We start from the raw sequence: 24,292 nt of genomic DNA on the forward strand, positions 1-24,292 counted from the left end.
CGATAGAAAAAAATTGGGTTCAGTGTCCCTTTAAGTTTCACTCCAGATGAAGATATGACCTGCATAGCATCTGCAGGTATACAGAAACAATCATATAAATACACCAAAGTCTAGTGATAGACTTGATGATCACAACACAAGATCCTAAGAAAAGTATTACTGGTAGTTTGCAAGTGGGGGTTGTACATTATAACCTGCCTGTGACTCAACAGCTCAGCAAAGTCTTCACAGCCATTTTATATAGGATTACAGGGACAGTCTATGAAAATGCCTTAAAAGTAAAGAGATTGGCTATATTTTGTGGATATTTATTTTCAGATTATTGATGAAATTTCATGTACTTCATACAACTGTAGTAATTAATGAACGGTTTTGTAATTTTCATATTTCCACAGGCATTGATATGCAGCTGCTTTGTTCCTTTTTACTGTGGGATTGTTCCCCCCTCATTTCGCGGAGTGGTGAGTTTTACCTCTTCTTTATTTTGCTTATGTCTTATATTTTGTTAGTGTTTTTTTTATTTTTTTCTCAACCATTTATTTTGTAGTGGTCTGTACTTTTCAAAATGTAATTATCAATATTCATAATATAGATTGAAAGGGATACTAAACCACAATAATTTTTATTTCTTGATTCAGATAGAGCATGCAATTTTAAGCAACTTTCTAATTTACTATTTTTTTCCGTTCTCTTGTTATCTTTATTTGAAAAAAAAATGAAATTTAAGGTTAGCAGCTTGCCCATTTTTGGTTCAGCACCTGGGTAGCGCTTGCTGATTGGTGGCTACATTTAGCCACCAATCAACAAGCTCTACTCAGGTGCTGAACCAAAAATGGGCCGGCTCTTAAGCTTACATTCCTGCTTTTTCAAATAAAATCTCATTCCACACATTCCTTTTAAACATATGTGGAGCGCGATTACGTAATTGTGAGCATGCACACGTCGAGGTAGCAAATCTCAACCAGGTAGCTATTTTTGACAGGACACGGCTGTCTGCCTTTTGGAAAAGCCAAAAACTCAGTTAAGGGGGGAAGAGGGAAAATGGGAACCTTTTTTTTTTTTTTATTATGCTTAGATTTTGGCTTAACATATGATAACTGGATACTTTGCTGGTTAAAATAGTGGGAGGGTGAATGGCGCATACCTCTCTGAGCTAAATACTGTTCCGCCAATACATCATATTGAAGCTGGATTCAGCCAAAAGAGGAAACCGGCTGAAAGAGAATGCTAGTTAGTATAATCCAAAGTCTACTCGACAAAGGATTAATACGTCAAAATCACAGCACAAAGACACTGTAGATAATTTGTGTAGAAAGTACATCTTTATAGGACAATTAGATGTAAATTATCAATGAACGTATTATATTTAGATTAGCACTATGCATTAAATGGCAATATATAAGATCAGTTGCAAAACAAAGTGAATATTCACTGTGTAATATGAGATACCATGATGTTTAACCACATAATTTATGAGAATATTTTATTGCATTAAACAGTAATACTATTCTATACAGAAGTTTTTTTACTCGTATGATGTGTTAGCTGTATAAAAAACACTCGGTGCTTGAATCATATAATTATTCTATTTATGAAATTCTTTACTTTTATATTTAAACCATTTTAATATGAGAATTTATTATGATATACACCTGAGAATACTGCGACATTTGTTGCTACATAATATACGTTTATCCAAGAATCTAAAAGGAAAAAACTTTTTTTTTCACAAGAGGAGGGCAGTATAGGATAACGTTTATGTACTCCCTGTAACTGACTAACGATTATAATAAACTAGTCCTAAAGCCTGTGTACACGGGCCATTTTTTGCAGTACAGCTGTTCCACTCCTTGCTCTCTCTCTATCCCCACTCTCTTTTGCTCTCTCTCTCCCCCTCTCTCTATTTTGCTCTCTCTCTTCCCCCTCTCTCTATTTTGCTCTCTCTCCCCCTCTCTTTTCCTCCCTTTCTCCCCCTCTCTTTTCCTCCCTTTCTCCCCCTCTCTTTTCCTCCCTCTCTCCCCCTCTCTTTTCCTCCCTCTCTCCCCCTCTCTTTTCCTCCCTCTCTCCCCCTCTTTTCCTCCATCTCTCCCCCTCTCTATTCCTCCTTCTCTCCCCCTCTCTTTTCCGCTCGCTCTCTCTCTCTCCCCCCTCTCTTTTGCTCTCTCTCCTCTCTTTCTCTCTCTCTCTCTCTTTCTTTCTTTCTCTCTCTCTTTCTTTCTCTCTCTCTCTCTTTCTCTCTTTCTTTTTCTCACTCTCTTTTGCTCTTTCTCTCCCCACTCTCTTTTGCTCTTTCTCTCCCCACTCTCTTTTGCTCTTTCTCTCCCCACTCTCTTATGTTCCCTCTGCAATATTTGTTGCTACTTTATATAAGTTTATCAAGAATCTATATTTTTTCACCAGAGGAGGGCAGTATAGGATAACGTTTATGAACTCCCTGTAACTGACTAGCGATTATAATAAACTAGTCCTAAAGCTCGTTTAGACGGGACATTTTTTGCAGTACAGCTGTTCCACTCCTTGCTCTCTCTCTATCCCCCCTCTCTTTTGCTCTTTCCCCCCTCTCTTTTGCTCTCTCTCTCCCCCTCTCTTCTGCTCTCTCCCCCTCTCTCTTTTTTGCTCTCTCTCTCCCCCCCCTCTCTTTTGCTCTCTTTTGCTCTCTCTCCCCCTCTCTTTTGCTCTCCCCCTCTTTTCCTCCCTCTCTCCCCCTCTTTATTCCTCCCTCTCTCCCCCTCTCTTTTCCGCTCTCTCTCTCTCCCCCCTTCTCTTTTGCTCTCTCCCCCTTCTCTTTTGCTCTCTCTCCCCCTTCTCTTTTGCTCTCTCTCCCCCTCTCTTTTGCTCTCTCTCTCCCCCCTCTCTTTTGCTCTCTCTCCCCTTTCTTTTTCTCTCTTTCCCCCCTCACTTTTGCTCTTTCTCTCCTCCTCTCTTGTGCTCTCTCTCCCCCCTCTCTTGTGCTCCCTCTGCGATATTTGTTTCTACTTTATATAAGTTTCTCCAAGAATCTATATTTTTTTCACCAGAGGAGGGCAGTATAGGATAATGTTTATGTACTCCCTGTAACTGACTAGCGATTATAATAAGCTAGTCCTAAGTGTGCCCCTCAGTGCAATCTCTATATTCTAATGGCCAGCATGTTTTCTCACTTAAGCACTAAAATTATATGAAAGTTGTAGGTGAAACTTATGCTCTCTCTCCCCTACTCCTCAGATGTTCAGACATTTGGTGCTTCTGCTGAAGACAAAACCTGATGCTCTGCAAACAGTTTGTGGCTATACCTGGTGATCTTTCTGTATCTGATTTCCCACAATGCACCAATTGCTTTTTCTCAACAGCACCACACACAGTTACTGCGGCTGTAACTGTCATATTTCTTTCTTTATCTTTTTTTTTTTTTTTTTTTTTTTCTTCATTTGGAGGACAGCACAAGACATGCCCTTCATTTCTGTATTGTCCATATGAAACCTGGGCAAATGGCAATACTGCATCAATGCTGTATTAAAGAACTGTTTTCATTGGGTGCACTTTGAGGTACAGCTATATATAGAATTACATATATACCTTAAGTGTACATATGAAGCTGGTGTTATTACAGCTGATGTGTTGAGTTTCACAATGGTTGAACACCCTGAGGTTCCAGTATTATACTTATTACCCAAAATCCACACATATTTGGACAATTCACCTGGCAGGCGTATTGTGTCCGCCAGAAATTCACTTTTTTCTGATTCAGCTAAATTCACTGACTTTAATTTACAATCTATAGTTAAAGGGACACTAAACCCAAATTTTTTTCTTTCATGATTCAGATAGAGAATGCAATTTTAAGCAACTTTCTAATTTACACCTATTATCAATTTTTTCTTCACCAGAACTGCAGATTTGTGGCCAATCGGCTGCTAGCAGGGGGTGTCAATCAGCCCGATCCTATAGGATCGGGCAGATTGCGGACCGCAGCTTCAGAGGCAGTGGACCAGTTTTCTGTGCAAAGTGATGCAATACCTGACAGAAATGCAGGGGTGCCAATATTTCTCTTGTAAGATGTATCGAGTCCACGGATTCATCCATACTTGTGGGATATTCTCCTTCCCTACAGGAAGTGGCAAAGAGAGCACCCACAGCAATGGTACCGGTGTGTACTATTTACTCTCTGGCAGAAAAGGATGAAGATTTCTGCAAGGAGGATGATGATCTTAGCATTTTGTAACTAAGATCCACTGCTGTTCTCATAAGGGCTGAAGAGTACAGGAAAACTTCAGTTGGGGGAACAGTTTGCAGGCTAAACTGCATTAAGGTATGTTCAGCCTATTTTTTTCTAGACAGACTGTGTTATTTCTAGAAAAGGCTGGCAATATCCCCATGAGGGAAAGGTAAGCTGTATTCAGTAAAAGAGGAATCCAAGCTTGCATAAAGGGCTCATAGTTACTGGTGACACTAATAGGAAAAAACGTTTTGGTTTTATTGAAAATATAACGTTTTTTGAGGGACTTTAAGGGGTCTTTGTGGCTTGTTTAAGGGTTATTAACCCACAGTTTATTTACCTCAGAAGCATCCAGCTACTTGTCCAGAGATTCCTGCTGTATTTGAGGGCTGTAAAGAGTTTTTTTTCCCCACAAATCATTCCTAAAGGGCAGGTAGGCGCCACAGCAGAGCTGTGGCAAGGTGCTGAACGTTATTTTACCGGTTTTGAAGTTTTTTTCAATCCGGTTTTTACATTAAGGGGTTAATTGTTTATTTGCATAGTGGTGCAAATTTCCTAAGGCTTTATGATGCTACTGTAAAAATTTCGTTTTGTTTACTGCTTTTTTACACTCTTTTGCAGAGTTTGTGCAGCTTTTTTTCTCTTAAAGGCACAATACCGTTTTTTATTAAAGTGTTTTCCAAGTTTGTTTGTTTCATTACTAGCCTGTTTAATATGTCTGACACCAAGGAAAATCCTTGTTCTATGTGTTTAGAAGCCATTGTGGAACCCCCTCTTAGAATGTTTCCCACTTGCACTGATATGTCTATAAATTATAAAGAGCATATTTTAGAACTTAAAAATATTGCAATAGATGATTCTCAGTTGGAAGGAAATGAGGGTTTAGCATCTAGCTCTCCCCAAGTGTCACAACCAGTAACGCCCCCACAAGTGACGCCAAGTACCTCTAATGCGTCAAATTTGTTTACTTTACAAGACATGGCTATAGTTATGAATAAAACCCTCACAGAGGTTTTCTCTAAACTGCCTGGTTTACAAGGAAAGCATGACAGCTCTGGGTTAATAACAAATGCTGAGCCGTCTGACGCTTTAGTAGCCGTATCCGATATACCCTCACAATTTTCTGAAGTAGGGGTAAGGGATTTGTTATCTGAGGGAGAGATTTCTGATTCAGGAAAGACGCTCCCTCAGACAGATTCTGATATGACGGCCTTTAAATTTAAGCTTGAACACCTCCGCTTATTGCTCAAGGAGGTATTAGCTACTCTAGACGATTGTGACCCTATAGTGGTCCCAGAGAAATTGTGTAAAATGGGCAGATACTTAGAGGTTCCTGTTTACACTGATGTTTTTCCAGTCCCTAAGAGGATTGTGACTATTGTTACTAAGGAGTGGGATAGACCAGGTATTCCGTTCGCTCCCCCTCCTGTTTTTAAGAAAATGTTTCCCATATCTGACACCATACAGGACTCGTGGCAGACTGTTCCTAAGGTGGAGGGAGCTATTTCTACTCTTGCTAAGCGTACAACTATACCTATCGAAGACAGTTGTGCTTTCAAAGATCCTATGGATAAAAAATTAGAGGGTCTCCTAAAGAAAATTTTTGTTCATCAAGGCTTTCTTCTCCAACCTATTGCATGCATTGTTCCTGTAACTACTGCAGCTGCTTTCTGGTTTGAGGCTCTAGAAGAGGCTCTCCAGGTGGAGACTCCATTAGAGGATATTATGGAAAGAATTAAGGCCCTTAAGTTGGCTAATTCTTTCATTACAGATGCAGCTTTCCAAATGGCTAAATTAGCGGCAAATATTTCAGGTTTTGCCATTTTAGCATGCAGAGCGTTATGGCTTAAGTCCTGGTCTGCTGATGTGTCATCAAAATCTAAGTTGTTGAACATCCCTTTCAAAGGAAAGACCCTATTCGGGCCTGCACTGAAAGAAATTATTTCAGACATCACTGGAAGGAAAGGCCATGCCCTCCCTCAGGATAAAACAAATATGATGAGGACCAAACAAAATAATTTTCGTTCCTTTCGAAACTTCAAAGGTCCCGCTTCAGCTTCCCCTGCAGCAAAGCAAGAGGGGAATTCTGTCCAATCCAAGTCAGTCTGGAGACCTAACCAGGCTTGGAACAAAGGTAAACAGGCCAATAAGCCTGCTGCTGCCTCTAAGACAGCATGAAGGGGAAGCCCCCGATCCGGGACCGGATCTAGTAGGGGGCAGACTCTCTCTCTTCGCTCAGGCTTGGGCAATAGATGTTCACGATTCCTGGGCTTTAGAAATTGTGTCCCAAGGATATCTTCTGGACTTAAAAGACTACCCTCCAAGGGGGAGATTTCACATTCCTCAATTGTCTGCAAACCAGACAAAGAGAGAGGCGTTCTTACGCTGTGTACAAGACCTACATACCATTGGAGTGATCCGCCCAGTTCCAAGAGCGGAACAAGGGCTAGGTTTTTACTCCAACCTGTTTGTGGTTCCCAAAAAAGAGGGAACTTTCAGATCAGATTCGCTTTTCTGGACAGGCATTACCAGTTTGTGGCCCTTCCTTTCAGGTTGGCCACGGCTCCCAGAATTTTCACAAAGATGCTAGGGTCCCTTTTGGCGGTTCTAAGACTGCGGGGTATAGCAGTGGCGCCTTATCTAGACGACATCTTAATTTAGGCGTCGACTTTCCAGCTAGTCAAGTCTCACACGGACATCGTGTTGGCTTTTCTGAGATCTCACGGATGGAAGGTGAACATAAAAAAGAGTTCTCTCGTCCCTCTCACAAGAGTTTCCTTCCTAGGCACTCTGATAGACTCAGTAGAAATGAAAATATTTCTGACGGAGGTCAGAAAATCAAAACTTTTAATCACTTGCTGAGCTCTTCATTCCATTCCTCAGTCATCAGTGGCTCAGTGTATGGAGGTAATCGGACTCATGGTAGCGGCAATGGACATAGTTTCTTATGCCCGCCTACACCTCAGACCACTGCAACTATGCATGCTCAAACAGTGGAATGGGGATTATGCAGATTTATCTCCTCAACTGCATCTGGACCAAGAGACCAGAGATTCTCTTCTCTGGTGGTTGTCTTAGGACCACCTGTCTCAGGGAATGTGTTTCTGCAGGCCAGATGGTCTCGGGAGGAATCTCTCCTCCCGATAAACATTCTAGAACTGAAAGCGATATTCAATGCACTTCAGGCATGGCCTCAGCTAGCTGTGGCCAAATTCATCAGATTTCAGTCGGACAACATCACGACTGTAGCCTATATCAATCATCAAGGAGCAACACGGAGTTCTCTAGCGATGATGGAGGTAACCAAAATAATCCGATGGGCGGAATATCACTCTTGCCATCTCTCAGCAATCCATATCCCAGGGGTAGAGAACTGGGAGGCGGATTTCCTAAGTCGTCAGACTTTTCATCCGGGGGAGTGGGAGCTCCATCCGGAGGTATTTGCCCAGCTGACTCAGCTATGGGGCACACCAGAATTGGATCTGATGGCGTCCCGACAGAACGCCAAACTTCCTTGTTACGGGTCCAGGTCCCGGGATCCCCAGGCGGTACTGATAGATACTCTAGCAGTGCCCTGGTCCTTCAATCTGGCGTATGTATTTCCACCATTTCCTCTCCTCCCACGTCTGGTTGCCAGAATCAAGCTGGAGAGAGCTTCGGTGATTCTGATAGCGCCTGCGTGGCCACGCAGGACTTGGTATGCAGACCTGGTAGACATGTCATCTGTTCCACCGTGGACTCTGCCAATGAGGCAGGACCTTCTAATCCAAGGTCCATTCAAGCATCCAAATCTAATTTCTCTGCATCTGACTGCTTGGAGATTGAACGCCTGATTCCATCAAAGCATGGTTTCTCTGAGTCGGTCATTGATACCCTGATTCAGGCTAGAAAGCCTGTCACCAGGAAAATCTATCATAAGATTTGGAGCAGATATCTTTGTTGGTGTGAATCCATGGGTTACTCATGGAGTAAGATTAGGATTCCTAGAATTTTGTCCTTTCTCCAAGAAGGATTGGAGAAGGGATTATGAGCTAGTTCCTTAAAAGGACAAATATCTGCTTTGTCTATTCTTTTACACAAACGTCTGGCAGATGTTCCAGACGTTCAAGCCTTCAGTCAGGCCTTGGTCAGGATCAAGCCTGTATTTAAACCTGTTGCTCCACCATGGAGCCTAAACTTGGTTCTTAATGTTCTTCAAGGGTTTCCGTTTGAACCTATGCATTCCATAGATATTAAGCTTCTATCTTGGAAAGTTTTGTTTTTAGTAGCTATCTCTTCGGCTCGAAGAGTTTCTGAGTTATCTGCTTTTTCCATGCAGATAAGGTGGTTTTGCGTACCAAACCTAGGTTTCTTCCTAAGGTTGTTTCTAATAGGAATATCAATCAGGAGATTGTTGTTCCTTCTCTGTGTCCTAATCCTTCATCAAATAAGGAACGTCTGTTGCACAATCTTGATGTGGTTCGTGCTTTAAAGTTCTACTTACAAGCAACTAAAGATTTCCGTCAAACATCCTCATTGTTTGTTGTTTATTCTGGTAAACGGAGAGGTCAAAAGGCTACGGCTACCTCTTTCCTTTTTGGCTAAAAAGCATCATCCGTTTGGCTTATGAGACTGCTGGCCAGCAGCCTCCTGAAAGAATTACTGCACATTCTACTAGAGCAGTGGCTTCCACATGGGCTTTTAAAAATTAGGCTTCTGTTGAACAGATTTGTAAGGCGGCGACTTGGTCTTCGCTTCATACTTTTTCGAAATTTTACAAATTCAATACTTTTGCTTCTTCGGAGGCTATTTTTGGGAGAAAGGTTTTACAAGTAGTGGTGCCTTCCGTTTAGGGTACCTGTCTTGTCCCTCCCTTCATCCGTGTCCTAAAGCTTTGGTATTGGTATCCCACAAGTATGGATGAATCCGTGGACTCGATACATCTTACAAGAGAAAACAGAATTTATGCTTACCTGATAAATTTCTTTCTCTTGTGATGTATCGAGTCCATGGCCCGCCCTGTCTGTTTAAGACAGGTAGTATATTTTTAATTAAAAAACTTCAGTCACCACTGCACCCTATAGTTTCTCCTTTTTCTTCCTAGCCTTCGGTCGAATGACTGGGGGGCAGAGCTAAGGGAGAAGCTATATAGACAGCTCTGCTGTGGGTGCTCTCTTTGCTACTTCCTGTAGGGAAGGAGAATATCCCTCAAGTATGGATGAATCCGTGGACTCGATACATCACAAGAGAGAAATTTATCAGGTAAGCATAAATTCTGTTTTTTGGCCATGACTGTATATATCTTCTGAGAAGAAGATGGCTGGCTCAATATTTTTACTGGCTCCTAAAAGTGAAATAACTATAAAAAATATATATTAAAATGCAGGGAAAATCATACAGCAATGTTGTTTAAAAAGGCATTCCAATGCAAATTATAGCTATAAAATGCTAAAATCTAATACGCACATATACACTGCTAGTATTTGTCATCAATCACAAGCAACAGATGTAGTTGCTACACAGTGTTTTCTGGTGTCTAGGGGGTTAATATATACAAACGCAGCCTGTGACTGTCCAACATGGTCCCGTTCACAACACTACAACGGCCCTCCTCAACTTCCTATGTTGCTTATTATTAGCCACACATGTTGGGAGGTATGACCTTAGTAGCGTGATACTTCCATCTGCCTGGCTGCTGATGTGGTGCAATACACAGTACGCATTTGATCTTCTAACTGCCAAGTGTAGATGCTATACTAGTATTTTTTATAAAATCTTCTTGTTCCTATACGGTATATCGCTGTCATATCAATGTAAGTATAATATCAACGGACAAAAGAATGCAAAAATCCAAGGGGACAGCAGATTTACCTTTAGCTGTTTTACATTAAACTAAGTTTTATTTTACTAACTGAAATATATTTCTTTTTGCAGAGATACATTGATGGGGGATTTACAAACTTCCAGCCTCTTTTTGACCATACCTCTATGATAACAGTCTCTCCGTTCACAGGAGAGATTGACATATGTCCACGAGACTGCCCTGTCAGTCACTATTGTCTACAGATTTGCAATACAAGCTTTCAGTTGTCCGCGCAGAATATGTGCAGAGTCAGCTATTCCTTATTCCCTCCTAGTTCCATAGTAAGTACCGTGTTCAGGGGTGCAAGTGAAACAGTTATTATGTTTACAGTATCTCTGATACGTATTTATGTGACTTTCTTTGCCATTGAAATTTATTTACCTATTAATGATAGCTCTGCCTCTAGGCTGATGGTAAAATGCATATCCCATCTACAAATTTGAATGGGTAAATTTTGCTGCATAAAATAATAATGAACAGTCACCTATATTTATGGACCTATATTTATGTACATATGAATATCACTATATAATGTCTGTGATATCCATATGTGCATGGCAATATTCTGTAGTCAGATGTGTTTCTCAGCCTTAAAAGGATCAAAATTAAAACGTGTATAAGTCCATTTACATTTGAAATAGGAGAATTTTCACAATATTCTTCCATTGGCAAAAATGCTTCTAGTAAAAGATATTACTACTTTTCTGCGGGATACAGTACGCACATATTCTGTGAGAGCCCATGCACTAGTATTCAAACATCATGTCTGCTCAGATTGCTGGCTGTTGTGTGTATTGCTTCTGTGAAATTGCAATTTGTGTCGTACAAGCCACCGCTGACTCTCTGAGGTGTGGTGTTTGAATATTGGTGCACAAGCCCTCACAGGATATGTGCACATGCTGCAGAAAAACACTAATTACTTTTACTAGAAGCATTTGTCTAATGGAAGTATATTGCAAAAATATCTCTCTTTCAAATTGCAATGCGCCCATGCATGTTTTAATTTCAAACTTTCTATACCTTTTTAAGCACTTAATGTCAGTTTCATTATATATTTTAATAATTTGATTTACAAACTGGTATGTTTAGTTGGGGAATCGGGACAATCCCTTTTTATATATAGGCAATTTATAAATGGTTATCATTGTAAGCCTGATGAAACAGCCATTGTGTGCTGAAGGTTAAGAAACACCGTAACATGTTCAATTAGTAACCTGTGCAATACCCCAATCACACAGCAAAAACAAAAGCAAGTTCTTCTTTTCCTTAAAATGAAAAGACTATAGAAAAAAAGGAGTCTGCTGTGCAACACGATGCTAACGATAACACAATAGGCACATTTAATAAATATAAATAATAAACAAAAAATTAAACATATCATTCAACAAAAAGACATGTAAAATCTCTTAAAAACCTTAAAACAGTCCCAAATATAGGACACCTTTTTTAATAACAAAAAATCTTCTAAATTGGGCATTAAAGTTAAGTCTTTTACAGGAAACACCGGAAATGTCCACTTCCGTAACCACTCTAGTTCTTGTAAACAAAAGAAAATCATATATACAGCCATTAAAATGTATTCAACGGAGGGCTAACTCACAAAGTCCACAATAATATACAAAATACTGTTTAAAAATATCAGGCACTATTAAATACATTATGATAATTGAATTTTTCAAAAAAAGTAATAAGACACTGGACCTTTGAGTGTAAACTACACTGGTGACATGTAACAATGTAACATTAATATCTACATATTTGTATTAATTATATAAAGCACATAAACACAAACTCACACAGACATTCACACATACTCTCTCTCACACTCACTCTCTCTCACACACACACACACACACACACTCTCTCACACTAACACACTCTTGCAGACATCCTCTCACATAGACTCTTTTTCACACACACAAATACTCTTTCACACACACAGAAAGACAATGACAAACACCAAGACACACACAGTCACACATACGAAGACACCTACACACACAGACACGCGTACAGACACACTCACACACAAAGATACCCACATGCAAGAGATAAATCTCTCTAAGCATGTGCAGCATGTTGCAAATGCACAATGTCACCCTTTATGGCTGTGGCTGTTTCCCACCAAACTGACCCAGCTTCAAACCCTAACTGTCTGAGTCATTCCAGCACAGGTGGCAACCCTAGGGAAGGGCCGTGTTCCAGATTTCAGGGACACAGTGAAATATCAGAATGAAAATATGACATAATGAAAATGTGTCAGTTGTATGCTACAATGAAATAAGCCTAATCCTGCTTATGTGATGCAGTAAGTAAGATGCAGAAATGTGATAACATAATACTTCCCTCATATTTTTTCTAATGTCTCACAATATTAAAGAACTATATTGCTCTTTTTCTAAAAATTTGCTGCATTTGCATTCAGTTAAACTGATTTTAAAATAACTTCCTAAAAACTACATCTAATACCGGTTTGTCACATTTTAGGATACACATTCTTGCTTTTTATTTTTAGCCTAATAATAATTACATGTTGCAGCTGTGGTACATAGAGCAAATATTTGGTACTTGCTACAAAAAGTCTGAGAAACACTGGTTAAGAAAATAGGAGATAGACAACTTTAAGCAATAGAGCAAAAGCTATTTGCTTAGTGAATATTGTAACTCATCTGTATCCCATGACATCTACATTTAATAAAAACTGTCTGATTATCATACAAGTGTGGCTATGAATAAAAAACAAGTCATAAAAAACTTTTTTCTTTTTTCTATTTACAGTTGCTCCGGGAATTCTACTGCCAAGGTTATAAAGACGCAATTTTATTTTTAAAAACAAGCAATAGGTTAAAGATTCCAAACTCAAAATCAAGGAAGATTCAGAAGAGTTGTTAAAGTACTACTAACTCCACCATAAAATATATTCCAGACACATGAAAATAAAATGTGTGTAAGCTATGAAAATGTACATGCTGCAAATTGGATTTTCTAATATACATTAAATACCTACATTCCATTTCGTATAAAATATTTCATTTTATGTATTTTTCCAAAGCCTTAACAAGGACATTATTTATATGTATTTCTCCTGTCCATATTTTTACCCCAGCCAGGGTCTAGGATGGAAAGGAGATGAATAGATGGACATTTAGGGCTTTGTCTTTCTTTTATGACTGTTTCAACTTATTTATTTATTTATTATTTTAGTAATTTCTTTCTAAGGTTAAAGGCTTTTAGAAGTTAAAATGAAATGTTCATGAAACAGAGCATACAATTAAAAAAATCCAATTTACTCCTATAATCAAACATATTTTTGTCTCTCGTCTTTTTGTTTTTTTTGCATTCTATTTTACATTTCTTTCCAGTGATTTTTTTTTTATTTATTAAGTTTATTACAAAATCCAACAATTGTTTCAACTTCATACAAATGATCTTTTCAACCAAAATTTACAATCATATATTACATTTTAGGTTAATAAAAGTATCTGCCTCTAACAATAAAAGAAAAAGCAATAGATATCATCTTAACCTACTCACAATTCAGTAGAGATAAAATATTCTCTTTTTGTTGTTTTCTAAAATATCTAGGTATTGTCCCTATGTTTCCTTAAAACAACTCTCTTTTAGATTTACCAAACAACATATCATATGGTTCAATAAATACTTGTCCCTGCAACAGTTTCTTAAGATTCTAAATATTAATTTATAGGAAAGGAGGATAGTATTAGTTATCAGTTCTATGCTTTTATTTGGTCATTCATGACTATCAAAAAATCAAACATTTTTAAATTTTCTTAATTTAATGTGAACTTTTACAATCTTTTTAAAATAAAAAGAGACTTTAGGACAGTCCCATAAATAGTACATTGAATTTGTAGAATGTGAAGAGCTCTTAGGATAATGATCCATACGATGTACTCTCTATTTAAGAATCCAACCTATTGTTACATAGAGGCCTATTTATCATATGTATCATATGACCTGATCCGACAGTGCGGATCAGGTCCGACAGACATCGCTGAATGCGGAGAGCAATACGCTCTCCATATTCAGCATTGCACCAGCAGCTCACAAGGGTGTCAATCAACCCGATCGTACTCGATCGGGTTGAATTCCGGTGATTCCTGTCCGCCTCATCAGAGCAGGCGGACAGGGTTATGGAGCAGCGGTCTTTAGACCGCTGCTTCATAACTGGTGTTTATGGCGAGTCTGAAGACTCGCCAGAAACACGGCCCTTCAAGCTCCATTTGGAGCTTGATAAATGGGTCTCATAATCTTTATTAATGAATCTAAATTGTGTCTGTGGATCTTCTAACCATATTAAGACTTTTTAATATCTTCCTGAGTTATATTTATTTGCAACATGTTAACCCATTCTGTACTGGCTAATTTTCCAGGTCTCCCATTCCACAAACTAATTGTATAAAGTAGATACAGAGAATCTATTTTTAAATTGCCCATTTTTTTTTTTTTTTAAGATAATGAGTTTGCCAAATATTTTTTTATCAAATTGTTAGCATAATGCCTAAGATGTTACAATTTCTATTGATATTCTTTAGATAGCTCATTTAATGATTTAAATGTTTTAAAAACAAAATCTGTTGACTAGAATATTAAATAATTTTACTAATATCCTTAATATGTTTAAATTCCAATCCTTGAAAATTGAGCTTAAAGGGACAGTTCACTCCAAAAAATTTCTCCCATTTAAATTATTCCCTAGGATCCATTTTACCAGCTGGAGTATATTAAATTGTTTACAAGTAGCTCCTTTACCCCTATTTTGGCCTTTGAAATAGCTGATTTAGTTTGTGGTTTCCCAACCTATACTGGAAGTTTTGATACTGGAGTCTCAGCTATTGAATAGCCTAAGTAATTTCTTCTGCTGGCTGTGTTTAAACTCACAGTGGGGTGCAGGATAGTTAAGTAATAAAATAATTTTCCATTGTTCTCTCTATGTATGGAGCTTTAGTTTTCCAGACAAACATAAGATAAGGAAGCAAGTGTGTGTACACAAAGTGATAACATACCTAAAGCTCAACCCATTGTAATAGGCTGTGGTTTAAAAGCACAAAACCAGCTACTTCATATACACAAATAAACCTGAAAATGTAATTTCTCATTTTATACTCTGCAGCTGGAATAACAAGTCATTAAAAATACATTAATATAAAAACAATTTTACAGTGTACTGTCCCTTTAAACCCCCTGCATGAAAGTATGGAATCCCTAAATGGGCAAATATGTAGAGACTTTATAATTTCTCTTCATAGGTTTGAATCTCATCTGAGGTTTTAATTCCTTATATGTTGCATGTAGGATATAAGGTAACAAAAAATTGTGGACCATGCCTTTGTTCTCTATCTGTTATTGTAGAGAACTGAGTCAAAACCTATTTAAGTCTATCTTTCAAAATGTTGCCCAGTTATACATTTTATATTAGGAAGAGCCATACCCCCCTGATATTGTTTAGTAGAACTTCACCAATTATGTTTTTATTTCCTTTTCACAAAAATGTTCTAACAATTTGAGTCACCATTCTCTGATCTTTAGTGGGTATTCTAGATAACGCACACATCTTTAGCAAGTTAGCTATACCTATAAGAGAATTTGGAAGATAAGACAAGTTTCTTAAATTCTGTTCCACCTTATCAATCATGAAATGTATTTGCCTAAATATGTGAATTGGTTAACTTTAGTAAAATGATGTTCCACTTCCCTTTTTGAAGCTTGTGTGTGTAAACATATAAATTTATGATTTAGAAATATTGACTTTATGTCCTGATAGTTACCCATATTCTTGAATTAAAAATAGAATGTGCATTTGTGAGCTTTAGGAGGAAACTAATTCCAAAGATGACGGCTATCTTGTGGATTTGCAGTGATCTTAGTGTGTAAAAAGTAAAGTCTTCATTTGGACCTTTAAATCTCCAAATATCAAAGATAAACAGTGAATGCATAAAATATCAAGTAATATTTTCTCATAAAAAATGTGATTTCCTCAATTATTATTTTTTTTCCAAACATTTCCCTTCAAATTCTATCCAATTTGAATTTGGAGTTACATTAAAGTATCTAGCCATTATTATTTTTATATATATATATATTTGCATACGAAGAGAGAAGTGCTTTACCAGGAATGAACAACAGCTCATCAGCTAGTTCTATGGCAATTTATCACCCGCAAGCAGCCTCTTTTAGACCAGTGTGCTTTTCACAGAAGAAAACTTTCCTGAAGTATATCAGTCTGATCCCATCAAGTAAGGTCAGTCCAGCCCCGACATACCAGGCAATTCACCTCTAAACAAGGAACATGACAACCCCAGACGATCGTTTCGGCCTCCTATGGGCCTTGTCAGTGAGGTGCAGCCACATTCCTCTAAGCACACTGGGCAAGGAGTCCACGTCTGGTTTCCCCCATCACCCACAGGGAGACTTCCCCGGGTCATTTTAATTTGCATACGAAGAGAGAAGCGCTCTACCAGGAATGAACAACAGCTCATCAACTAGTTCTATGGCGATTTACCACCCGGAAGCAGCAATTCCTGAAGTATATCAGTCTGATCCCGTCAAGTAAGGTCAGTCCAGCCCTGAAATACCAGGCAATTCTCCTCTGAACAAGGAACATGACAACCCCAGAAGATCGTTCCTTGTTCAGAGGAGAATTGCCTCGTATTTCGGGGCTGGACAGACCTTACTTGTCGGGATCAGACTGCTATACTTCAGGAAAGTTTTCCTCTGTGAAAAGCACACTGGTCTAAAAGAGGCTGCTTCCGGGTGGTAAATCGCCATAGAACTAGGTGATTAGCTGTTCATTCCTGGTAGAGCGCGCTTCTCTTCGTATGCAAAAAGAAATATATATATATATCTATATATACTCATATCCCACATTTGTTTTTATCTTGTTTCATTGGTCCATAGAAGTTATAACTTGTATAAAAACAGCTAAATATATTAACTCCAACTAATTAATACCTTCCTTCTCTATCTTGTATAACCTTATAAATTGTATCCTCCCATTTCTTGTCGAATAACATTGCAATCTTTCTTTTGGATTTGAAAATGAAGAAAAAATGTGGTCTTTCCATTAATTACTCTAGGAAAGTTTTCTAGATCTTCTACTTTTTGGCACAAATCTCTATTTTGTTTCTGCATTCCTCATTTCAGCTCCTTCTTGATCTTCCATTTATAATGTTCTCTGTTCAACTTCTGTTTCTTTGCAAACTGCTTAAGTTCACTTATAGCAAAGTTCATTTGCATATTATAAGAGATAAAGGCAGAGTGACAAACAATACACTTGCCACTATGTATAATTTCTCTCCTAATTAACTGTCAAGAGTGCAAACTATACTTTTTTTAAACTCTTTCGCCTAGATTTAGAGTTTTGTCGGTAAAGATCCGCGTAGCTAACGCTGCTTTTTTTCCCAATGCACCCTTAAGACAACGCTGGTATTTAGAGTTGTCTGAGGGGCCACTTCAACCCTCAATACCAGCGTTGATTACGGTAGCGGTAAGCTGGCAAAACGTGCTCGTGCACAATTCCCCCATAGGAAACAATGGGGCATTTTTGGATGAAAAAAAACCTAACTCCTGCAAAAAAGCAGCGTTAAGCTCCCAACGCAGCCCCATTGTTTCCTATGGGGAAACACTTTCTAAGTCTGCACCTAACACCCTAACATGAACCCCGAGTCTAAACACCCCTAATCTTACACTCATTAACCCCTAATCTGCCGCCCCCGCTATCGCTGACACCTGCATTATATTATTAACCCCGCCACCTACAGTATCCCTATGAACCCCTAATCTGCTGCCCCTAACATCGCCGACACCTATATTATATTTTTTTCATGTAATTAGCAAGAGTCCATGAGCTAGTGACATATGGGATATACATTCCTACCAGGAGGGGCAAAGTTTCCCAAACCTCAAAATGCCTACAAATACACCCCTCACCACACCCACAATTCAGTTTTACAAACTTTGCCTCCCATGGAGGTGGTGAAGTAAGTTTGTGCTAGATTCTACGTTGATATGCGCTTTGCAGCAGGCTGAAGCCCTGTTTTCCTCTCAGAGTGCAGTGAATGTCAGAGGGATGTGAAGAGAGTATTGCCTATTTGAATACCATGGTCTTCCTCTAGGGGATCTATTTCATAGGTTCTCTGTTATCGGTCGTAGAGATTTCTTCTCCTACCTCCCTTTTCAGATCGACGATATACTCTTATATACCATTACCTCTACTGATTCTCGTTTCAGTACTGGTTTGGCTATCTACTATATGTAGATGAGTGTCTTAGGGTAAGTAAGTCTTATTTCATTTATGACACTCTAAGCTATGGTTGGGCACTTTATATGTAAAGTTCTAAATATATGTGTTTAAACTTATATTTGCCATGATTCAGGATAATCAGTATTCCTTCATTCAGACTGTCAGTTTCATTATTTGGGATAATGCATATGAATAAATATTTTTTTCTTACCTTAAAAATTTTCAATTGACTTTTTTCCCTGCAGGCTGTTAGGCTCGCGGGGGCAGAAAATGCTTCAATTTATTGCGTCATTCTTGGCGCAAACTTTTTTGGCGCAAAATTTTGTCATTTCCAGCGCAATAGTTGACGCCGGAAGTTTGTTCGTGGTTGCGTCATTTTTTGACGCATGTGTGTTACAGACGTTTTTTGCGCCAAAAAATGTGGGCGTCGTTTTCTGTGCCAGAGGATGTGGCATCATACTTGGCGCCAAAAAATATGGGCGTTGTACTTGGCGCCAATAATGTGGGCGTCATACTTGGCACCAAAAAATGTGGGCGTCATTCTTGTCTCCACTTTTTTTCACATTATTTAAGTCTCACTTTTTCATTGCTTCTGGTTGCTAGAGGCTTGTTTATTTTGCATTTTTTTCCCATTCCTGAAACTGTCATTTAAGGAATTTGATAATTTTGCTTTATATGTTGTTTTTTCTATTACATATTGCAAGATGTCACAACCTGACCCTGGATCAGAATCTACTTCTGGAAAGACGCTGCCTGATGTTGGTTCTACCAAAGCTAAGTGCATTTGTTGTAAACTTTTGGTAACTGTTCCTCCGGCTGTAGTTTGTGTTAGTTGTCATGATAAACTTTCTAACGCAGATAATGTCTCCATTAGTAATAATCCTTTACCTGTTGTTTTTCCTTCAACATCTAATGTTCAGGATGTCCCTGTTAATGTAAAAGAATTTGTTTCTAATTCTATTAGGAAGGCTCTGTCTGTTATTCCTCCTTCCAGTAAACGTAAAAGGTCTTTTAAAACTTCTCATATTTCAGATGAATTTTTAAGTGACCGTCATCATTCTGACTTATCTGTTTCTGATGAGGATCTATCTGGTTCAGAAGATTCTGCCTCAGATATTGACACTGATAAATCTTCATATTTATTTAAGATGGAGTTTATTCGTTCTTTACTTAAAGAAGTGTTGATTGCATTAGATATGGTGGAGTCTAGTCCTCTTGATACTAAATCTACTAAGCGTTTAAATTTGTTTTTTAAGCCTCATGTAGTTATTCCAGAAGTTTTTCCAGTTCCTGATGCTATTTCAGAAGTAATTTCTAGGGAATGGAATAGTCTGGGTACTTCATTTACTCATTCTCCAAGGTTTAAGAAATTGTACCCTGTGCCATCTGATAGATTATAGTTTTGGGACAAAATCCCTAAAGTTGATGGGGCTATCTCTACTCTTGCTAAACATACTACTATTCCTACGGCGGATAGTACTTCCTTTAAGGATCCTTTAGATAGGAAGCTTGAATCCTTTCTAAGGAGAGCTTATTTATGTTCAGGTAATCTTATTAGACCTGCTATTTCTTTGGCTGATGTTGCTGCAGCTTCCACTTTCTGGTTGGAGGCTTTAGCGCAACAAGTGTCAGACCATAATGCTTATAGCATTGTTAAACTTCTTCAACATGCTAATAACTTTGTTTGTGAAGCCATTTTTGATATCATTAGAGTTGATGTCAGGTATATGTCTTTAGCTATTTTAGCTAGAGGAGCTTTATGGCTTAAATCTTGGAATGCAGATATGACTTCTAAGTCAACATTGCTTTCTCTTTCTTTCCAAGGTAATACATTATTTGGTTCACAGTTGGATTCTATAATTTCAACTGTTACTGGGGGGAAAGGAACCTTTTTGCCTCAGGACAAAAAATCTAAAGGTAAATATAGGGCTGCTAATAGTTTTCGTTCCTTTCGTCAAAATAAGGAACAGAAGCCTGACCCTTCCCCTAAAGGAACGGTTTCCGTTTGGAAACCTTCTCCAGTCTGGAATAAATCCAAGCCTTTTAGAAAGTCAAAACTAGCTCCCAAATCCGCATGAAGGTGCGGCCCTCATTCCAGCACAGCTGGTAGGGGGCAGGTTACGATTTTTCAAAGATATTTGGATCAATTTGATTCACAGTCTTTGGATTCAGAACATTGTTTCACAAGGGTACAGAATAGGTTTCAAGGTAAGGCCGCCTGTGAGAAGATTTTTTCTCTCACGCATTCCAGTAAACCCAGTGAAGGCTCAGGCGTTTCTGAAATGTGTTTCAGACCTAGAGTTGGCTGGGGTAATTGTGCCAGTTCCAGTTCTGGAACGGGGTCTGGGGTTTTACTCAAATCTATTCATTGTACCAAAGAAGGAGAATTCCTTCAGACCAGTTCTGGATCTAAAAATATTGAATCGTTATGTAAGGATACCAACATTCAAAATGGTGACTATAAGGACTATTCTGCCTTTTGTTAAGCAAGGGCATTATATGTCTACAATAGACTTACAGGATGCATATCTTCATATTCCAATTCATCCAGATCACTATCAGTTCCTGAGATTCTCTTTTCTAGACAAGCATTACCAGTTTGTTGCTCTTCCGTTTGGCCTAGCAACAGCTCCAAGGATCTTTTCAAAGGTTCTCGGTGCCCTTGTCTTTGTAATCAGAGAACAAGGTATTGCGGTATTTCCTTATTTGGACGATATCTTGGTACTTGCTCAGTCTTTACATTCTGCAGAATCTCATATAAATCAACTTGTGTTGTTTCTTCAAAGACATGGTTGGAGGATCAATTTACCAAAGAGTTCCTTGATTCCTCAAACAAAGGTAACCTTTTTGGGTTTTCAAATAGATTCAGTGTCCATGACTTTGTCTCTAACAGAAAAGAGACGTCTCAAGTTGGTTTCAGCTTGTCGAAACCTTCAGTCTCAATCGTTCCCTTCGGTAGCTTTGTACATGGAGATTCTAGGTCTCATGACTGCTGCATCGAACGCAATCCCTTTTGCTCGTTTTCACATGAGACCTCTCCAGCTTTGTATGCTGAACCAGTGGTGCAGGGATTATACAAAGATATCACAATTAATATCCTTAAATCCCAATGTTCGATCTTCTCTGGCTTGGTGGTTGAATCACCATCGTCTAATTCAAGGGGCCTCTTTTGTTCGTCCAACCTGGACTGTGATCTCAACAGATGCGAGTCTTTTAGGTTGGGGAGCTGTATGGGGATCTCTCACAGCGCAAGGGGCTTGGGAATTTCAGGAGGCGAAATTACCAATCAACATTTTGGAACTCCGTGCGATTTTCAGAGCTCTTCAGTTCTGGCCTCTTCTGAAGAGAGAATCGTTTATTTGTTTTCAGACAGACAATGTCACAACCGTGGCATATGTCAATCATCAAGGTGGGACTCACAGTCCTCAGGCTATGAAAGAAGTATCTCGGATACTTGTATGGGCGGAATCCAGCTCCTGTCTAATTTCTGCGGTTCACATCCCAGGTGTAGACAATTGGGAAGCGGATTATCTCAGTCGCCAGACGTTACATCCGGGCCAATGGTCTCTTCACCGAGAGGTATTTCTTCAGATTGTTCAAATCTGGGGACTTCCAGAAATAGATCTGATGGCCTCTCATCTAAACAAGAAACTTCCCAGGTATCTGTCCAGATCCAGGGATCCTCAGGCGGAAGCAGTGGACGCGTTGTCGCTTCCTTGGAATTATCAACCTATTTATATCTTTCCACCTCTAGTTCTTCTTCCAAGAGTGATTTCCAAAATTCTAATGGAACATTCGTTTGTATTGCTGGTGGCTCCAGCATGGCCTCACAGGTTTTGGTATGCGGATCTCGGTCGGATGGCAAGTTGCCAACCTTGGACACTTCCGTTAAGGCCAGACCTTCTATCTCAAGGCCCTTTTTTCCATCAGGATCTCAAATAATTAAATTTGAAGGTATGGAGATTGAACGCTTGATTCTTAGTCATAGAGGTTTCTCTGACTCAGTGATTAATACTATGTTACAGGCTCGTAAATCTGTGTCTAGAAAGATTTATTACCGAGTCTGGAAGACTTACATTTCTTGGTGTTCTTCTCACAAATTCTCTTGGCATTCTTTTAGAATTCCTAGGCCTAGATTTAGAATTGGGCGGTAGCCGTGAAAACCAGCGTTAGAGGCTCCTAACGCTGGTTTTGGGCTACCGCCGGTATTTGGAGTCAGTCAGTAAAGGGTCTAACGCTCACTTTCCAGCCGCGACTTTTCCATACCGCAGATCCCCTTACGTCATTTGCGTATTCTATCTTTTCAATGGGATCTTTCTAACGCCGGTATTTAGAGTTGTGGCTGAAGTGAGCGTTAGAAATCTAATGACAAAACTCCAGCCGCAGAAAAAAGTCAGTAGTTAAGAGCTTTTTGGGCTAACGCCGGCTTATAAAGCTCTTAACTACTGTGCTCTAAAGTACACTAACACCCATAAACTACCTATGTACCCCTAAACCGAGGTCCCTCCACATCGCCGCCACTCTATTAAATTTTTTTAACCCCTAATCTGCCGACCGCCACCTACGTTATACTTATGTACCCCTAATCTGCTGCCCCTAACACCGCCGACCCCTATATTATATTTATTAACCCCTAACCTGCCCCCCACAACGTCGCCTCCACTTGCCTACACTTATTAACCCCTAATCTGCCGACCGCCACCTATGTTATCCTTATGTACCCCTAATCTGCTGCCCCTAACACCGCCGACCCCTATATTATATTTATTAACCCCTAATCTGCCCCCCTCAACGTCGCCTCCACCTGCCTACACTTATTAACCCCTAATCTTCCGAGCGGACCGCACCGCTACTATAATAAAGTTATTAACCCCTAATCCACCTCACTCCCGCCTCAATAACCCTATTATAAATAGTATTAACCCCTAATCTGCCCTCCCTAACATCTCCGACACCTAACTTCAATTATTAACCCCTAATCTGCCGACCGAATCTCGCCGCTACTGTAATAAATGGATTAACCCCTAAAGCTAAGTCTAACCCTAACACTAACACCCCCCTAAGTTAAATATAATTTAAATCTAACGAAATAAATTAACTCTTATTAAATAAATGATTCCTATTTAAAGCTAAATACTTACCTGTAAAATAAACCCTAATATAGCTACAATATAAATTATAATTATATTATAGCTATTTTAGGATTTATATTTATTTTACAGGCAACTTTGTAATTATTTTAACCAGGTACAATAGCTATTAAATAGTTAAGAAAATAAAGTCCTAGAAGACAAAAAACGAGAGGCGCTTTTGGTGCAGCAAATCCCAAACAAATGCAAATATTGAATACACAATATGACATGTACTCACAAGTGAAGTTGCACAAACAGTGCAATATTGTGCAGGCCGAAACTTCTGAGCCGTTCGGCTGACTCGCAGTGGCTAGAGCAGATGGTATCCAGAATGAGGCTCCAAACCTGATACTTGTCACCTCTCAGGAACGCCAACAAAAACCGATCAGTGCTATAGATATCCAGCACTCGGCTAAGAATCCAATCAGATGTTTCACTCCAACAACACCAAGGATAATAAAGGGTCCAGAGCAAGACTTAAAATGACATACACACTTTATTTAAAACATATAAAAGTGTTGCTTAGCAACGCGTTTCTCGGCTGAATGCCGTTTCATCAGGCTATTATTTGGTTTATGGTCTTGCTCTATTTAAACCCCTGCTAACAAATCAGCAGCTTTAAAATTTGGCGCGCCTCCTAACCCGGCTCTATTAGGTTCCTAACATTGGTTAATACAGCTGAGAGCCAATATCCAATAAGGTTCAACGGTAGGGGCACTCCTCTAAAATGTAGTATATCGTCATAATCGTCATGGTAATGACAATTGAGTTTGTTTACCTAACGTATATTACCATTATGCTCATGATAATCCTGGCACAAAATAACGATATATAAAATGTTCCGTATACTGACCTCCACA

At 39.0% G+C, this 24,292-nt stretch overlaps 1 protein-coding gene across 1 annotated transcript in view; it reads left to right on the top strand.

Annotated features, from left to right (window-relative positions):
- LOC128651635 (omega-hydroxyceramide transacylase-like) overlaps positions 1 to 13,340 on the top strand; it is a 64,132-nt gene extending 50,792 nt beyond the window's left edge. Inside the window, exons 3-5 of the mRNA XM_053704640.1 lie at positions 396 to 461; positions 10,109 to 10,318; positions 12,816 to 13,340. Of these exons, the coding sequence (XP_053560615.1) occupies positions 396 to 461; positions 10,109 to 10,318; positions 12,816 to 12,929 (390 nt within the window). The 3' untranslated portion in view covers positions 12,930 to 13,340. The remainder of the gene's footprint in view (positions 1 to 395; positions 462 to 10,108; positions 10,319 to 12,815) is intronic.
- Positions 13,341 to 24,292: the final 10,952 nt, after the last annotated feature.

This window comes from Bombina bombina, chromosome 3 (genome assembly GCF_027579735.1).
Source record: "Bombina bombina isolate aBomBom1 chromosome 3, aBomBom1.pri, whole genome shotgun sequence".
NCBI classification, from domain to species: Eukaryota; Metazoa; Chordata; class Amphibia; order Anura; family Bombinatoridae; genus Bombina; species Bombina bombina.